The sequence below is a fragment of the Colias philodice genome, chromosome 24, assembly GCF_061535455.1.
Source record: "Colias philodice isolate Cphi_HAF_F1 chromosome 24, ilColPhil1 Martin Lab GWU primary, whole genome shotgun sequence".
Taxonomy (NCBI): Eukaryota; Metazoa; Arthropoda; class Insecta; order Lepidoptera; family Pieridae; genus Colias; species Colias philodice.
Window position 1 is genome coordinate 751,381 of NC_143109.1, and position 18,145 is coordinate 769,525.

Here is an 18,145-nt window from a genome sequence, read left to right on the forward strand (position 1 = left end):
CATGTCAATCGGTTCATAAATAAAAAAGTTATGACCATTTAAGTAATCACGGCGAACATTTGCTAAGGCATTCTATACATGAATAACTTACATGAATAACTTTATTACGTAAAGTATACGCTAAAGTTATTCCTTGACATGTCCAGATGATCATATCGAAAGTACCGTGGGGTGGGGGGGGGGTTTAGCTGAGGGGGTAGTAGGGGGATCAAAGGACCTTTATTTCGATTTTTGCTCATAAGTCTAAAACCTGCACAAATAGCATTATGGTTACTTCTAGGTAAATTTTCTACATAAAATGTCTTTTAAATTATGTCGTAGGTATTATATTTTTAACCCCCAACGCAAAAAGAGGGGTGTTACGTCCGCTATGTGTGTTTGCGTGTCCGTCTGTGCAACCGTAGCTCGCTAACGGGTAAAACGAATTAGATACGTTTTTTTTTGTTACATTAAGTAGTTGTTCTTAGGTATAGTGTATCAAAATCGGTTCATCCATTTATTATATGTATATAGGGGTAAAAGTGGGAATGGAAAAAATGAATGTTGTCAGTTATACCCAAGTGATATAGGTATCAAATGAAAATAGACGACCTGTCAGAAACAATTAGTCAAATTTTATCAAAATCGGTTCATCCATTTATTTTATATAGGGGTAAAAGTAGGAATAAATAAATGAATTTTATCAAATATACTCAAGTGACGTATCTAATGACGTATTTAATCAAAATCGGTTCATCCATTTATTGGATTATAGCGGTAAAAGTGGGAATGAATAATCGAATGTGGTCAAATAATATACTCAAGCGGCATATGAAATGAAATGAAATGAAATGAAATGTATTTATTGCCACAATAATTTGGATACAAAAAAAACTTAAAATCTACTAAACCTAATAACAAAATTGAAAATAAAAATAAACAAAAATAAGAAAATAAAAAAAAGTATTTTTGTGGCAAAAGGCCCAGACTCAGCTATGCTGTTTGACTCGAGAGTACCTACTACAGCGCTGATTTTCAGTCTGGCCTTGAGTTGAGGTTCGCCGCCAACAATCTGCCTACGTAATTATCTACTATATACTTATATATATATATATATTATAACAACGGAAAACAATACAATAAAAAGGAATCGTCAGTTCACTACTATGTTACGTTCACATATTATACATAATACATATTCAACGCTAAAGAGGTTGAGTTTTTAATTATCACCACTAATCTGTTTTTTTATTAAAAAGATCTTCAGTTTTTTTTTTTAAAGTTACATATGCCATATCTAATCTTAGTGGGGGAGGGAGATCATTCCAGATTTTAGTGGCAGAAAACTTAAACCCTCCTCTGAAACCTGTAGATCGGTGTTTTGGAATGGTCAGTTTATTATCTGCTTTACTTCGTGTATTTAGTTCATGCGAATCTTTAGCCCACGACAGTTTCTCATACAGGTAAACAGGCTTACCAGTTCTAATAATCTTAAATACTAGGCCCGCTAGATGAAGCTCTCGTCTTCCCTTCATCTTTAAGATGCCCTTTTTATTGAGGTACGGTGTAATATGTTCGCGTCTCGGTATACCAAAACAGAAGCGGGCACAAGCATTTTGGACGCGTTGGATGGCGCGCTCGGTTTTACCGTAGAGTCGCGGCCCGTACACCGTATCGCAATAGTTGAAGGCTGATAGCACCAGTGATTCTGTAAGTGTTACCCTGGCTTTCTCCGTAAGATGCTCTCGAAATTGGTAAAAAACTTTGAGTTTATAAAAAGCATTCCTCACCAATAGATTAATGTGATCCTCATATCGGAGTTCTTCATCCATCAAAACACCTAGATTTCTAGCTGAATCCACCCGAGCTATTTGTATACTGCCTAACCCAATTTTTAAATCATGTTTTTTTATTTTTTGGCATTGGGTTTTAGTGCCCAATATCATTAATTTCGTCTTACTGAGATTAAGCAATAACGCATTTCTTTTGGCCCACACATTAATTACTTCCAGGTCGTTATTTACTTGCAATTCTAAACATTTCGGATCTTTCGTGTTTATAGGATAATAAATTTGAGTATCATCAGCGTATAAATGAATCTTGCCATTTTTTATTTGTTTAGCCAAATCTGCTGTGTATATAGAGAATAAAAGAGGACTTAGTATAGAACCTTGGGGACATCCACGGGACAGTGTTCTATCGACCGATCTCTCGGAGTTGTCGCCATTTTGTATAATAACGTACTGTTTTCTATACATTAAATAGGACTGAAACCATTTACATGCATTCGTACTGACCCCATAGTATTTGAGCTTTGCCACCATCATCTCCACGTCTATACAATCGAATGCTCTTGTGAAATCTAAAAGAACCAAGAGACTGCCATTGCCTTCGTCACTGTTGGATATTATATCATCTGTGACTTGTGCTAAAGCTGTTGCCGTTCCATGTCCTTTTAGGAACCCTGACTGGACAAGAGGTAGGATATTTTCCTTTTCAATGAACTTTGTAAGTTGATTACACACTATACGCTCTATTATTTTTGACATATCATATATTTGACATATCATACATATCAATTATTGACGTCTGAATTACAATTAGTCATGTTTTATCAAAATCGGTTCATCTGTTTATTACATATAGGGCACCTTAGGGGTGATATCGTGGGGATAAATAATCCAAATGGAGCACCAAACGAAAGGATATGACGTGTACATATAGGTATACAATTAGACATGGTTTACATCAAAATCGGTTCTGCCATTTACTAGGGGTGAAAGGGAAAAGTTGAAAGTCTGTGAAAGTAGAAGGATATGGGAGCGGGAGGATAGCCATACCCTGGAAATTTTGAACTCTTTTGTACCTAAGTTTTTTTTAACTCAGTTTAGTAATAAATTTTACTAACAGTTATTTTGTGTTATTATTTATTTTATTTCTTAACTGTAAAATAATCTGTAAGTACTTATAATTTAGTTGTTTATGGTAGTACGTGTTTCAAGACGTGTTTACTCAATAATTGTGTGTTAATTAGTAACTACTATACAGTCACTATTCCACGCGGACGAAGTCGCGGGCACAGCTAGTTTTTCAATAATTTCATTTATTGATTCATAAAAAAGTCTTACCTTAGACAGCCGGTCTGTCATTCGTAGTGTTTCAGCCTCCCGATATCCTTCTGGTGTGCCCACCCTCATTGTACCCGCTATAAAAATAAATATCAGTATATTTTAGTTTGCAAGTTCACTTATTTCCTCACTGTGGTTGTCAAAAAGTACGTACTATGATTAATTGATGCATTGGATGCTCTCCTTTCGTTTTTCGTTTCACTGTCTCTGAAAGAAAAATAAATGTTTTGAACAAAAGCTGTATTTTATAACTGCTAATTTTTTACTTTTATTTATCGTCAGCAAATATCGATGTTCAATAAATTGAACTTTTTATACCTATTTTCTAAACTTTATCTTGAATTAAACTTACATTTACTTAAGTATAAATTAAATTAATTTTTCAAACCTGTGATGGCGAGGTGAAGACTGCTGTCGACTTTTCTCAGACACACTTCGCTGTATTGGGGAGTGTGCATGCGCTGAAATAAAATATATAACTAAACAACCACAAAATTCATGCAAAATGGTACTAAATTAAACAAAATGGTAAAAATAAGACAAACAAAATCTCCATATTATATCCCATCAAAAACATTTTCATGTAAAATGTTGCCAAGACGAGCCCATATGACTCGCACTGTCAAAAAGTTATCAGATCTCATGTAGAGCCAAGCTTCTAACACTACACGCCCTAACTCTACAAGGCCTAACTTCACAAACTCTACACCTTAGTCAAAATATGTGGCTTGGCCGTTCGTTACTACAAGAACTATTGTATAACACAAAAGTAATGAACAGTAAATTAATTTTTCACCTTACGCCGATGTGAATGTAGCGAAATGGCCAAGCCACATATTTTGACTAAGGTGTAGAGTTTGTGAAGTTAGGCCTTGTAGAGTTAGGCCGTGTAGTGTTAGAAGCTTGGCTCTACATGAGATCTGATAACTTTTTGACAGTGCGAGTCATATGGGCTCGTCTTGGCAACATTTTACATGAAAATGTTTTTGATGGGATACTGCTTTCCGAATCGGTGGTAAATATTAAAAATATGTAATGACGTTTCAAAAGTGCTTCTAGAAGAAGTATAATTGAATAAATAAATGTTTGAGTTTGAGTTTGGAGTTAATGTGTATTATAAATTATTATATTATATCCCACCAAAAACATTTTCATGTAAAATGTTGCCAAGACGAGTCCATATGACTCGCACTGTCAAAAAGTTATCAGATCTCATGTAGAGCCAAGCTTCTAACACTACACGCCCTAACTCTACAAGGCCTAACTTCACAAACTCTACACCTTAGTCAAAATATGTGGCTTGGCCATTTCGCTACATTCACATCGGCGTAAGGTGAAAAATTAATTCACTGTTCATTACTTTTGTGTTATACAATAGTTCTTGTAGTAACGAACGGCCAAGCCACATATTTTGACTAAGGTGTAGAGTTTGTGAAGTTAGGCCTTGTAGAGTTAGGGCGTGTAGTGTTAGAAGCTTGGCTCTACATGAGATCTGATAACTTTTTGACAGTGCGAGTCATATGGACTCGTCTTGGCAACATTTTACATGAAAATGTTTTTGGTGGGATTTCATTTCTTTTTGTTAGTTGTTTGTAACAATTTTTTTTTTTATTTTTAGCTACTGTGTGGACGTAAGAGGCAGGAGACGTTCGCAACACTTCTATTCATTCATATTTATATGATCTGATCTGAAGTATATGTCTCAATATATGTCGATTAAATTTTTAAATTTTTAACAAGGAGTACCTATACATATATATATCTAGGGGAACCAAGTTTTAGATTACTAGATTAGACCTCTAGCGTCATCAAAATTTAATTTAAAATTACAGGTCTCATACAAACTCCCATCCCCTAGTTTAAGGGGTTGGGGGATGAAAGTTACAAGTTTTATACTTTTTTTGTTGTTTGTGTGCTAATACTAGCTTACATACAAAATTTCAGCTTTCTAGGGCATTAGGAAATGCCTTAAGAATTTTGATGATCATCAGTGAGTCAGTGACGAAATTAGCGTTTTTTAGATATAAATAAAATCTGAAGTATAAAAGCTAATGTAATTAAAACTTTATATGTTCAATAAGTCCGCTATTAACAATATATTCCGAAAATTTTGTTGATCTAGCATAATCCAAACCCAAGTTATGAGGGTTCAAAAAAACGTCGAAGCGCTTCGAGAAAAGGTAGGTAGTGCCCGTGCGCGTAGTCGCTTGGCTCGTCTTGGCGGGGGCACTACCGTGCCCCCAGATTCACAACCTAAATGTATGAATAATTGTGTGAGTTTGAGTTTGAGTGTAAGTTTATACCTGATTGCGGCGACTTTTGGCACGTGTATTGGAACGTGTTAGTGTCCCACAGGTCGCTCTGTACCACGATGTAATTCTCTTTCTTTCTCCTTTCCGAATCTTTTCTCTGACCTAGGTCAAAGTTTATAAGATAAGAACAAAAGAATTTTGAAGTGAAACTTCTTTATTCAAGGTCGCGTCATTGCAATACTGTCGCCTTATGGAGTAAGGCGACGATTTTGGTATCTTTGAATCTTGCCAAAGAAGTTTCACTTCTGACACGTGTGTTTCCTCTTATTTTCTTGGAAGTTTGGTAATCTTCGATTGGTATATATGCAACATTTTCTTGCGTTAAAACAACAACTTAGAACCTTCGTAGATTTTTAGGTCATTTAAAAGCAACCGGCATTTGGCCAGAGTGGTTAATTTAAGTTGGAAACAGTTTACATAATCAAAAACTTACAAGATTTCCTTCTTTCCATCGAGGAATAATCTAGATCGATGTCGAGGATATCTTCAGGTTCTTGTTTGGGTTTCGGAGGTATAGGCGGGTCTCGCTCTTGACCTGGAATATACAAATTATGCTCTATTATATTATATTATGTGTTATAGAAAAATTTACGAGTTAATAATAAATAATAGATGTATATCGAAAGAAAGAAAGATTTTTTTTTTTCATATTTAGACGATATGATTACGACGACGATTCTCGAGAAAAATATAACTATTCGTCCTTATTGTTTATTTTTATTTCCTTTACTTTATTTTTACTACATTTACGTGGATTCTGATTATGTACTTAAATATCAACTTCATAAAACATCTAAAATATAACTTTTTCTTACTAATAACCATGTTTCATTGATTGTCTCAAACTTATTTTGTTTAATTAAATTAAACGATACTCTCATCGAAATATCTTTCAGAAAAGTTCACTGTACACTAACACTCACCAATAACCTTCCTCTCCAACCCTGGGGGTGGTTCCTGGTCATCAGAAGACACCCTCATGAGGTCAGACAGCATCACATGTCCAGATCCACTGCGTCTATGGGCACGGGTACGGGATTCTCTTGGTGGGGTCTTCATACCCTCGGGGGTTTTGATTTTTTTCTGGAGTTCTGGTGTCTGGGGGTAGTTACAAAATTGTTAAGTTTAATTCCCAGAATTATTAAAGTGAAACTTTTTTATCGGTGTTGGAAAAAAATTTAGTGTAACATTTTTTCGTTACGCGTGACATTTTTTCGTTACGCGCCATCTTTTTCTCATCCCTACCACGCGCGATTCGACGGATTTCTGTAAAGTTGCATATAGTAAATTATTTTTTGAAAAATGAGGTCATAAAGAAGTTTCACTTCTTACGTGTGTACACTAGTACACGCACACATTTTTGCATTAATATAAACGATTTGTTGTTTTTGCCTAAGATGGTAGGCGTTTCCATTGAAAGTACCCGTTCACTCTACGCTAGATATATTGTTAAAAACCATTTGTATGATGCCACTGTTCAGTTTATAATAAATCTATTTGTATAGGCCGCGGCCCTGTATGTGAATGTGTCTTTATTGAATAATGGCATAGTTGACAATATTTCCTAATAAAAATTAATATTTGATCCGTCTATGTTATACAAAATACGGGAAATTATAAATTAGATAAAAATATGATAATAGTTCAAATTTAAAATTTCAAAACTTCGTTTAAAATCCATTTTGACCATTAAATCTTACCTTATTAACCTTGGGTGCAGTCTTAATATACATGGGCTCCTGTAACTTGGTCGGCACTGACTTGGCCGGATCAGCGGTGCTGGTTTTCAGCGCTGGGATTGTTTTAGTTTCAGCTTTTATTGGCTCTGGTTTAGGAATTTCTTCCTGAATAAAGAAAATGAAATTTTGAGATTATTTCATTTTATTGTGCACATTTTATGTAGTTAGCGGCTTTAATATTATGATTTTTTCAGTCTTTATGACCTACTACTAGTTTTAATGTAGTCAACCGTTTGATATTTTTTTAGTGGAGAATTATCTTTTTAACATTGCTTATGGTTATCTGTATCTTGAAATAAACAATGTCATACGAAGTAATTATTTTGCACCGGCTTGTCTCCTTTAAGTACCTATAATTAATATTTTGCAAATTTCTCATTTATGAACTATACAGGGTGTAATCGTTAAGTGTGCACAAGCGATTATTCCGTAACTATTGCAGATATCAAAAAACTTTAAACTGATATCGAAAGTACTTAACCTAATGAGTAAAATGGCCATAATAAATTTTTAAAAATAAAACGAGAAATAACCAAAAATGTTACATTAAACGCTCCCATACAATTTATTTCCCATACATTTTGTATTCATAGTAGATTTTCGAAGTGACGTCCTTATTGTGCAATACAATGAGGAGGTCTATTTACAGTTTCTAAATGAACTTCCCTCCAAATTTGCGAAGTAATTAAAGCAGAAAACCAAAAAAACAAAAAAAAAGCTAAAATCTTTCATATTAAATGTATAGGTTGATCCAAAAGTAATGATAATTGGGTATTTCCTGTGCACATAAAAATATAAAATAAATGTTTTATGCTTGCTCATGTAATCACTAAGTTATCACAAAAAAATTATATCTACAGGCCACGTTTCCAAGTATTAACATTAATTTTAATGTGAACAGTGCGAGCCAGAATGTTTCCCGACGAAAAGAAGAAACAACGATTCGACATTTAGAGGGTGAATTTCTAAATTTTTACTGAGATCAGGATAATTTTTTGTCACGATTTGTGACCATGGGCGTTACCTGGGTTCACCATGTTTATGCTGAAACCAAGAAACAATCAATGGCCTGGATGCGAGCTTCCAAAGTGACGGTGAAGATTTTCAAAGTGAAAATTAGTGGGATAGATTAAAGCCGTAGTTTTTTGGGACGCTGAAGAAATGTGGAATATTTTAAGAAGGTAGCCACTACTACACAGGGCTCTTACTACACAGACCAAATTAAAAGATTGCGGGTAGGTTAGTAAGAAAAAGAGACATGGCAAACTTCGGTCTTGAATGTTGGTTCACCAAGACAACGCACCAGATCACAAAGCGTCAGTTGCGATGGCTGCCAATCAAAAATCGGCATTGAAAATGCTTGAACACCCACCCTGTTTGTAAGATCTAGCTCCTAGTTAATTCTATCTCTTACCTCGGCACAAGAAACACCGTCGATACAAGAAATTTTAAGACGACAGCAAAGTTTTTTTTTTTTATAAGTTAAGGAAAAAAAATATCGAAGTATATTATCTAGTTAGAAGACTATCTAGAGAAATACATAATTATTTTAACTGTAATGACCTTGTTTAATATTGATTATCATTACTTTTGGATCAACCCATGTACATGGGATATTCATATCTCATACTAAATGTATGGGAGGGTTTAAAGTTAATTTTTTAGATATTTCTCGTATTATTTTTAAAAATTTATTATGGCCATTTTACTCATTAGGTTAAGTACTTTCGATATCAGTTTAAAGTTTTTTGATATCTGTAATAGTTACGGAATAATCGCCTGTGCACACTTAACGATTACACCCTGTATAATGTAGAAACATTTAGATACATTACATAAGTAAGTTTAAGTCATACTATTAAAAACTGAAAAAATAAATTATGTTACCCTTACAACAAATTATTAAGGTATGTACAATAAAAAAATTCATCATACCTCATTCGCAGACCATCCATAAGGTAATTTAGCGAGTTGGTCTTTCTCCGGCACTGCTTTGGAAGACGGTGGGCTGGTGTAGTCGAGGTGGTTCTTGAAGGATACGTTCTTTGTCTGTTCTTTCTTTGGCTCCTTAACTTCTTTCACCTCTTGGACTATTGGTTTTGGCCTTGAATTAAAAATACAAATTTTGAATTATATCTGACAGGCCTTTACTTTTTGAGTCTAACACGATAAGTGAATTGTTGAACTTATGTTATTTGATGTAAGTAAAACAATAATATTATCTATTTTAAACGGCTAGATGAATTTTGGAGTGTAGGACGCTTGTAGGAAGTATGTTTAAATCGACACTGAATATATAATAATTATTTTTTCATTCAAACTCATTGAGAGCGGTGTTACAAATCTTTGAATATTCACGATTAATTTTTAACTATTCAAGTTTTTTGTTTCTTCTGTTTATTAATTTGCCACAAAAATTCAAAGACCCTGCTCTTTCCTTTCTTTTTCTCCTTCCTTACTTCTTTCATTCTTTCCTTCTATATGTCAAAAGCACTTATCAAAAAGCATGTTAATTTCTTTCACTCTCGATTTCCTTATTTCCGTCTTATTCTATTCTACAGCACTTACTTATCAACAGGCAGTTGCGATGCGATACTGGTGAACTCGTTGTCTGCCGCGGATGCGCTCAGACTGCACGTCGATGTTATGTCGCTCGTCTCTGGAATTGGGAATATCTTGTTATTATCCGATCGTTTATACAATACTAAATATTGCATGTTCATAATTATGGTCAGCTTCACCTTTGTGTGTGGATAGTTAGCTTATGGTCAGCTTTCATATTGTTTTGAAACACTTCTATAACTATTCACTAATAAAATTAGCATGGCAAATTTGTAAACACCGCTAGATTAAAATTTATCGAAAATTCTGTGTTCTCTTAGTCGTAAAACATTGCTTCCAATAAATTTAAGGCATAATATTTTTAAAAATCGTTATATTACAATCTATCGACCATAAAATTGTTAACTGTCTGAAGACTGTCCCTAATTGATCGGTCTTACAGTAGACAATGGCGACAATCTACAAAATCCTGTTAATATTATTTACTCAGTTTTGAAATGTTTTATAGGTATTGGAATAAAATACAATGCTTACCAGGATGACTGATGTTTTCTTTAGGTATGTGTAATTTGGTGCGTTGTGTTGCGGGCGACTTCGCGTCCTTAATAGATGCATCGATGTCTTCCCCTAGTTTACTGAGTAGCATCTATAAATTATATTTATTATTTTAAAATGCAGCAGTTAATGAACAACAACGTAAAAAAAATAAAATGCTTTGAGGATATAATATTGTGACTTATCCAAAGCGTTTGACTATGTAGAACATTCCACTTTATTGCGAAACATCAATTATTATGAAATTAAAAATTATTTCAGAATCTAATAACTTAATGTCTTCAAAATGAGACACAAACCATTACTTTTATGGAAAAAGCTCTCGCAGTGCTTCGATTAACATTGGCGTTCCACAGGGATATCCTTTAGGTCCCTTTTTGTTTGTTGTATATATGAATGATCTACCTTATTATTTGCAGGATATGTGTACTATACTCCTTACCAATGATAACTTCATTAATATTTGATGTGGATAGATATACCTCTTGTGTTGACCACGTAATTTATTTCGTCTTTTTGTGTCCAACTTGGTTTACGCCTAATAATTAACAGCTGCTTCGATCCTATTTGCTATTTTATGCATGTCTAAGTGGTGTAGTTCATTATCGGCTGTGAGTGTGAAGTGATTTACAGCTGATGATGATGTTACATATGTAATTTGTAAAATTAAATTGTAAAACTGACATGATTAAAAAGAGCAACTATGGAGTTTCTTGCCGGTTCTTCTCCGTAGATACTGCTTTCCAAATCGGTGGTAAATGTTAAAAATATGTACCTAATGACGTTTCAAAAGTGCTTCTAGAAGAAGTCTAATTGAATAAATAAATGTTTGAGTTTTTAGATAATGAACTGGACGTCACAAATGGCACTCAGTCGGTCTTATTGTCAGTTGGATTAGAAGCCGCCCACCTGCAGCTCGGTCTCCTTGGCCTGCAGCGTGCGGCGGTAGCGCGTGTTGTAGTGGCGCAGCTCCTTGAGGCGGCGCTCGAGCTCGGGCCCGGGCGAGCGCACCTCGTGCGCGGCCGCCGGGCGCAGCGTGGCGCGGATACGTGTGCCTGTGGCGCCGGGCTGCCCGTTACGGCGCAGTTCCAGCAGCTGGGTATACACGCAACACGGTTATACGCGAGTGGAAAGTAAACAAAATATTTGGGAGTTCTAGCAGCTGGGGGTAGCACGCAATACGATTAAACGCGAGTGTTAAAAGCAAAACCACATGCAAAATATTTGAAACAATACCGTAGCTTATAATATATTGGTCTCTGTAAAATTGTTAGCGTATTGTACGGCGGAGTTCGAGTAGCTGGGAGGGATTAAACGCGAGTGTTAAAAGCAAAACCGCATGCAAAATATTTGAAACAATTCCGTCGCTATAGATATATTGGTCTCTGTAAAATTAGCGTATAGTACGGCGGAGTCCGAGCAGCTGGGAGGGGTAGCACGCAATACGATTGAACGCGAGTGATTAAAGTAAAACCTAAATAATTTGGAAAATCCAAAAGTGCACGCCTCATAATTTTTTTTTAATAAATATTTATTAATTATTATTTTTGTTTATTTAATAACAATTAAACCACATCGAATCAGACCCTGAAAAATAAAAGGGTTCTATTCCTGAGCATACTCAAGCGTAAGAGAAAAAAAAAGACTCGATTAGTAAAGTATTTCGGTCGCTATCGTGTTAACAAGAAAAAGGATCCGCACATACAGACACACGGACGTCCAAGACAGAACTTTTTTAAACTGTTTTTTAACTAGTTTAAATAACAAAAATGACATCAAAAATATCATGAACGTTAAAAATAGTGTTTTTTCTTAATATGTGTGTGTATGTATTATCTTACAAGTGCAATGTATGATACATAAAGACATTTTAAGTTTGAAAAATCAGATGTTTTGCGCGAAGTGACAGTAGTACCCACCTCAACGCTTCGCTTATGAGGCGTGCAATATTTGATTAAACTTCATCACAATAGGTATATTGGCCTTGCTATCGATGTGAAGCCGTGAAATTGAATCGAAAAGAGCGTGTGTGCCGGGCACACGTGTCAGAATTGAAACATTTTTGACAAGATTCAAATATAACAAAATTGTTGCCTTACGCCATGACGTGACGACATTTCCATGACGCGACCTTGAAATTTTACTCGCAACGAGCCTAAAGAAGTTTCACTTCTACAAACTATTACTAGCTATGTTCGACTATCTAATGCAGTTAAATTCTGCGCGTATACCAAAAAACTATTACTGTGAGACACAAAAAAGAATCACGCGGTCGAAACATAGCATGTTCTTGAAGTCAGTAACACGGTCACACCCAGTAACACAAGTCAGTAACGGTTTAGTTACCTGCAATTAATATACTCAGGGGAGGTCATAGTCACACATCGAAAGTTTGTTTGTTACTTATATCCGTAGATACTAGTGGTAGTTGTAGTACAAACACGTACTCTGTTATTAATTATTGTATTACATAATAAAAAACCGTAGTGAACATTTAATTGAATACATATTTGATAAATTTAATAAATTCATATTTTTAAATAATGGAAAATAAATAGGTAAACATACCTTTGGAACAAACACCAGGCAAAGAGTAGCGGTTGTGCAGAAAATGATGAAAATTGAGATCAATACGAAGAGTGCGTCCTTGTGATCAGCTAGTACCTGAAATAAAAATGTGTTATAATTTTAAGCTATTGCATAGCTTCTATCGCGGGCCTTGAGCGCGCAGACCGAATCGAGAAATTCCGTAACGAAAAAACCTCACGCTCCCCACTCCGACGGGCTCGGAGGTGTGGCTTGGAGGCATAGCATGCATAGCTTTACCGCGGCAGTCCCCGATTGCCACACGTCTTTTTTTTATAGAGTTCTATCATTATTATCAAAATACGACTTTGATGACCAAGACCACGGCTATGAATAATGAACGTGACGACGCCCATAACCTTACCATTACCACCAAGCGCGGATCCAGGGGGGGGGGGTCACGGGGTCATGACCCCCCCCTGGGCTAGGTCCACGACCTAAGAGCGTATACGCACTATGCGGGTAGCCGCATTGCGGGTAGCCGTCCGGCTGACCGCAAGCACAATTATGTACGGAATATTCATTTCTATGCGCACTGTGCGGTCTGCGGTTACGTACATAATTGTGCTTGCGGTCAGCCGGACGGCTACCCGCAATGCGGCTACCCGCATAGTGCGTATACGCTCTAAGTGGACCACTAATTTAATATTAACTTTTTTAAATTAACAAATTAATACTGTTCAATATGATGTTTTATTGAATTTTGAGACATAAAAGTTAAATATAGAACAATGAAATCAATTACAAACGGTAACGGAAGAGAATATAACAAAAATTATAGAAAACGTTTATTAGGGTCGACCTGTGGTCGTAATTTAAGGACAAATAACAGGTTTTTCGATTAAAAAAAAAAAACCATAACTGCGGAATAAAGTGTAATGGTAAAGTTGTATGTAGTTATTTTTTTTTTCTACAACTTTTGCTGTTACACTTTTCACACAAAACCTCAAATATCGGAATATCCCAGTTCGTGGATAAGACATAAAATAGCAAAATTTTTTTTCAAATGAACACTATAAAATACAGTCAAATTACAACAAAAAATCGGCCAAGTGCGCGTCGGACTCGCGCACCGAGGACTCCGAGCAAACATATTTTTTCATTATGTTGTATCTTACAATTTGGATTTTTTTCTTTATCTGTGCTTGTAAGTGCTTAAGTCGTTGCTTTTAACCAAATTTCAAGACTGTGTTCACGGGAAGTACCTTGTAGGTTTTGATTGATGATTCCCTTGCAAGTAGTTGCGAATTACAGAATATGCGGCTCTAATTATTGTTTTTTCTTCAGATTGCATTGACATAGAATTTGAATTAAATAACAGATTTAAGTTATTATAGACCTGAGTTCTGATGTGAATATCAATTAAATACATGTAGACGTTCATGAGTAAAGGGATTGTAAGTTTAAAATTATTTAAAAATATATTTTTATTTAATTTAATTAAATAATTAGGGTTTTCGCAGTTATTACTACATCTGTGCTATAAGACGATACTTTTTACTCAATTTCAAGACTGTGTTTACGGGACAGGGTGCTCCCTGCAGGTATTGATTCCCTTGCTAATGTCGAAATCCTACGGTCTACGGTCCCTTGATGCTGTGAAAAAAGTGTGTGCGTGTAACCTTTACGCGCGATTGAAGTAAAACGCACATGTCAATATAACCTTGTTATTGAATATTATAAAATGTCGCAATTGTCAGAAAATTTATTTTTAATTTACTTATTTTAAAAGTAATAAATAAACAAGTATATTTAGAGATTTTCAAAAAATTTTGCAATTTAAAATAATGTTTTTAAAACTGTTGAATTTTTCATTCACTTTGCTATTCACAATTGATCCGTTTGAAAATTTGAAAATAAATAATCCTAATTGATTATGATATTTGCCACTAGCTGGCGTATAAGTCAAGAAGCGTGTAGTATATGACATATACTTACAACCAATCAGAATTATTATTTTTAAATGGCGGAAACTACACAGCGTTACTTCCGTCAGAAAAAAAATCTGAGTTACTCCCTAGTCGCGCCTAAAGAAGTTTTACTTCAAAATTCAAACGTTTTAGCCAACGCAATCAAAAGATGCAGCTGTAATTGCTGAAATTTTTTGACACTCCCTAAGAAATCAAAACCTACAGGGTAGTTCCCGAGTACACAGAGTCATGAAATTTAGTACAATCAAACGTCTTATAACGCAGACTAGCTTACCGCCCGCGGCTTCGCCCGCTTTCTCTAAAACCTTATAAATTATATACTATTCCTCTTGAATCACTCTATCTTTAAAAAAACTGCATCGAAATTCGTTGCGTAGTTTTAAAGATTTAATCATACATAGGGACATAGGCACAGAGACAACGACTTTGCTTACTAATTGCGCATGAATTTTTCCTTAGATTATAATACTTATAAAAAAATATTAAAAAAAATTTTAACTTACAACCCTGTTACTCATGAACGCTGACATGTATTAACTTGATATTCATACCAAAAACTCAAGTCTAAAATACCTTTACGCTATAATAAAATAAAACTTTTAATATGTCAACGAATCAGAAGATACAGCCGTAAATGCCGAAAAATTTCGCAAATTTCGACATTCGCAAGGGAATCAAAACTCAAAACCTACAGGGTACTTTCCGTAAACTCAGAATCTTGAAATTCGGTACAAAGCAACATCTTATATGATAGTACATATACAGGAATAATTGCAAAAATATATATTTTTCAAGTTTGTCTGCCTGTAAAGACCCTTTTTCTCAGGAACACGTGGAGGTATCAATCTGAAATTCATACCGAATACTCAAATCAACGGTTCCTTATAGCTGTGAAAAAATCAAACTTATAAGCCAACGCAATCAAAAGATACAGCCATTTATGCCGTAAATTATCGCAAATTTCGACATTATCGCAAGGGAATCAAAATCTATAGGTATTGTACTACTTCCTGTGAATACAGAGTTCTGAAATTTGGTTAAAAGCAATGTCAGTACAGATGGAGGAAAAATTGCTAAAACATACATTTTATCAACATTCGAAAGTGTTGCCAGGAATCAAAACCTACAGGGTACTTCCCGTGAACACAGAATCTTGATATTTAATCTTTATTCAATACGTCTTATAGCCCAGATAAAGGAAAAAATCGCAAAAAGCATAAATTTAATATTAAAAGTTAAAACATATAAAAATGTTTGTACGGAACTCTTGGTTCGCCAATCCGCACTTGACCATTTTTTTTAAATCTACGTATCAATTAAATTACCAAAATATAGCTTTTGAAAATTGACCACGTCTATGTGACCCCCCCCTGGCACTAAAGCTGGATCCGCCCTTGATTACCACGTTAATGACAATGATCTCGTGAGCGTGACTATTATGGAAGGAAAGAAAGAAATCGTATTTTATTGTAATAAACATTCAACTAAAAAGAAACATAAAAATATAATACATTCAAATAAAAGTATAAACATAAGTATGAATAATCTTGGCAATGTTTACTATGATTATAATTTGGTAATGATCACTATAATTATTACGATTGATTGTGATTATGAGAATTATAATAGTACTGATGATGACAATGATGATGATGACTACACAATAAAGTCACGATCACTGACCAGTGCAATGGGCGCGCCCATGATGCACATGATGAGCACGTTGTACACGGACAGGCCGATGTGCTTCGAGTCGTTGAGCGCCGGGATCGACACGTGACGCGTCTCCCACGCGAGAAACGCACCGAACACCTGCAATTTAGTGAACATTGTTTATACGTGGTTTTTAATTGTAGTTTACGTTTTACTGTTTAGACTAATTGATTAATGTATTAGTGAGATTATAATTACATGCTTATTGTTATTAAATGTGCCTATTTTGCTGTGATATTGTTTAAATGTGGATTAAGTTAAGTTATATTTTATATTCCCTACTGATTTTAATGAATTTTATTTTTAACTTAGTTTGTAGTTTTTTACAAAGTGCATTTTCAATTACGATTTATGTCGTTAATCAAAATACATAGTAATTTTATGTAATAAAACGTCTATTTTTTATTGAACGTTAACAAGCCGTGGCAACTTATAACTAAAACAACACTCGGCTATCTATTTGTATCTTTTATATTTGTAATAATGTAACGGTGTTTGTTTCGTAAGTTGTCCCAAATAAATAAATAAACATGGTCATGACTAAGACCGTAGTAATAGTCGTGAACATGACCATGGCTATAATGTACATGTGACCGTGACCATGGCCGTGTTCATGATCTTTAACATGACCGTGTTTAACATGTACAATGTACATGATCAATCCCATTACCATGGTTGTGACTGTGAACGGTTCTTTTAAATAATTAACCTTATTCATAGACCTCAAATTAATAGAAATTACGATCGATAGACGAATAAATGAACAAAACCTCCTCCCAAACAAACTCTAAATTCATTCAGTTTGCTTAATATCTACGATAATTCAAGTTCATTTATTTCCTCTCACAATCAAAAATTACAAAAATACATCGTACCAAACTTATATTATAACTATGATAAGTGATGATGAGTTAAATTATAACTATGATAAATGATGAGTAAAATTTATTAAAATAGATAATAGATCTATTTTAATTAATTTTACTTCTTTCTCTTTTAACTATAGCTTTATTTTTCTGGAAAAAGTTGTAATAATGTATAATTTACTTACCAATAATAATCCTTTGTAGATATAAATAACTCCAATAAAGATGGGCATTCGTTCCGACTGGCAGTATTCATTCTCTTGTACTATAACAATATCTTCACTCGTTGGATGGGGCTGAAATTACATTATCTTCATTAAAGACTTCGAAAAGAAACAAGTACTTTTTTCATTTCACATTTTTTTAACATGCCTATTCCTTTGAATTCCTGTTTATTTTTCATTGTCTTAATTATAAATTGTTCATAAAATATCTCATAATATTAGTATTACCACAAACTAATAATAATATACTACGTGTATTACTGACTAATGTAAAATGTGGTGAAGGAACTGTCCCAAAACTTATGAGCTGGTATTTTGAAAATTCACTTTAGGGGTTTAGGAAAATTAATATTCAACAAAGGAATTGTTAAACTAAGCTATAATAAATCTTACATAAGCTTCCATCTGTTTGGTGGCTCTGTAGAAAGGGTCTGATATCTGCCACGTGGTCATAATGGCCAGATCCACGCATAAAAGCACTCCCACTACCATGAACAGCTGGTAGTCTTTTATCACCTGAAATAATCAAGTTAGTATCAGTAGATTTTGT

At 34.5% G+C, this 18,145-nt stretch overlaps 1 protein-coding gene across 1 annotated transcript in view; it reads right to left on the reverse strand.

The window, feature by feature from the left end:
• The window catches only part of GABA-B-R2 (gamma-aminobutyric acid type B receptor subunit 2), a 31,076-nt gene that overhangs the window by 3,023 nt on the left and 9,908 nt on the right, over positions 1-18,145 (reverse strand). Inside the window, exons 15-29 of the mRNA XM_089710442.1 lie at positions 17,989-18,111; positions 17,557-17,667; positions 16,476-16,604; positions 12,844-12,939; positions 11,185-11,370; positions 10,255-10,366; positions 9,727-9,817; positions 9,094-9,262; positions 7,120-7,263; positions 6,343-6,517; positions 5,853-5,954; positions 5,411-5,521; positions 3,496-3,568; positions 3,262-3,314; positions 3,108-3,184 (exon numbers count right to left, since the gene is read on the reverse strand). Of these exons, the coding sequence (XP_089566568.1) occupies positions 3,108-3,184; positions 3,262-3,314; positions 3,496-3,568; positions 5,411-5,521; positions 5,853-5,954; positions 6,343-6,517; positions 7,120-7,263; positions 9,094-9,262; positions 9,727-9,817; positions 10,255-10,366; positions 11,185-11,370; positions 12,844-12,939; positions 16,476-16,604; positions 17,557-17,667; positions 17,989-18,111 (1,752 nt within the window). The remainder of the gene's footprint in view (positions 1-3,107; positions 3,185-3,261; positions 3,315-3,495; positions 3,569-5,410; positions 5,522-5,852; positions 5,955-6,342; positions 6,518-7,119; positions 7,264-9,093; positions 9,263-9,726; positions 9,818-10,254; positions 10,367-11,184; positions 11,371-12,843; positions 12,940-16,475; positions 16,605-17,556; positions 17,668-17,988; positions 18,112-18,145) is intronic.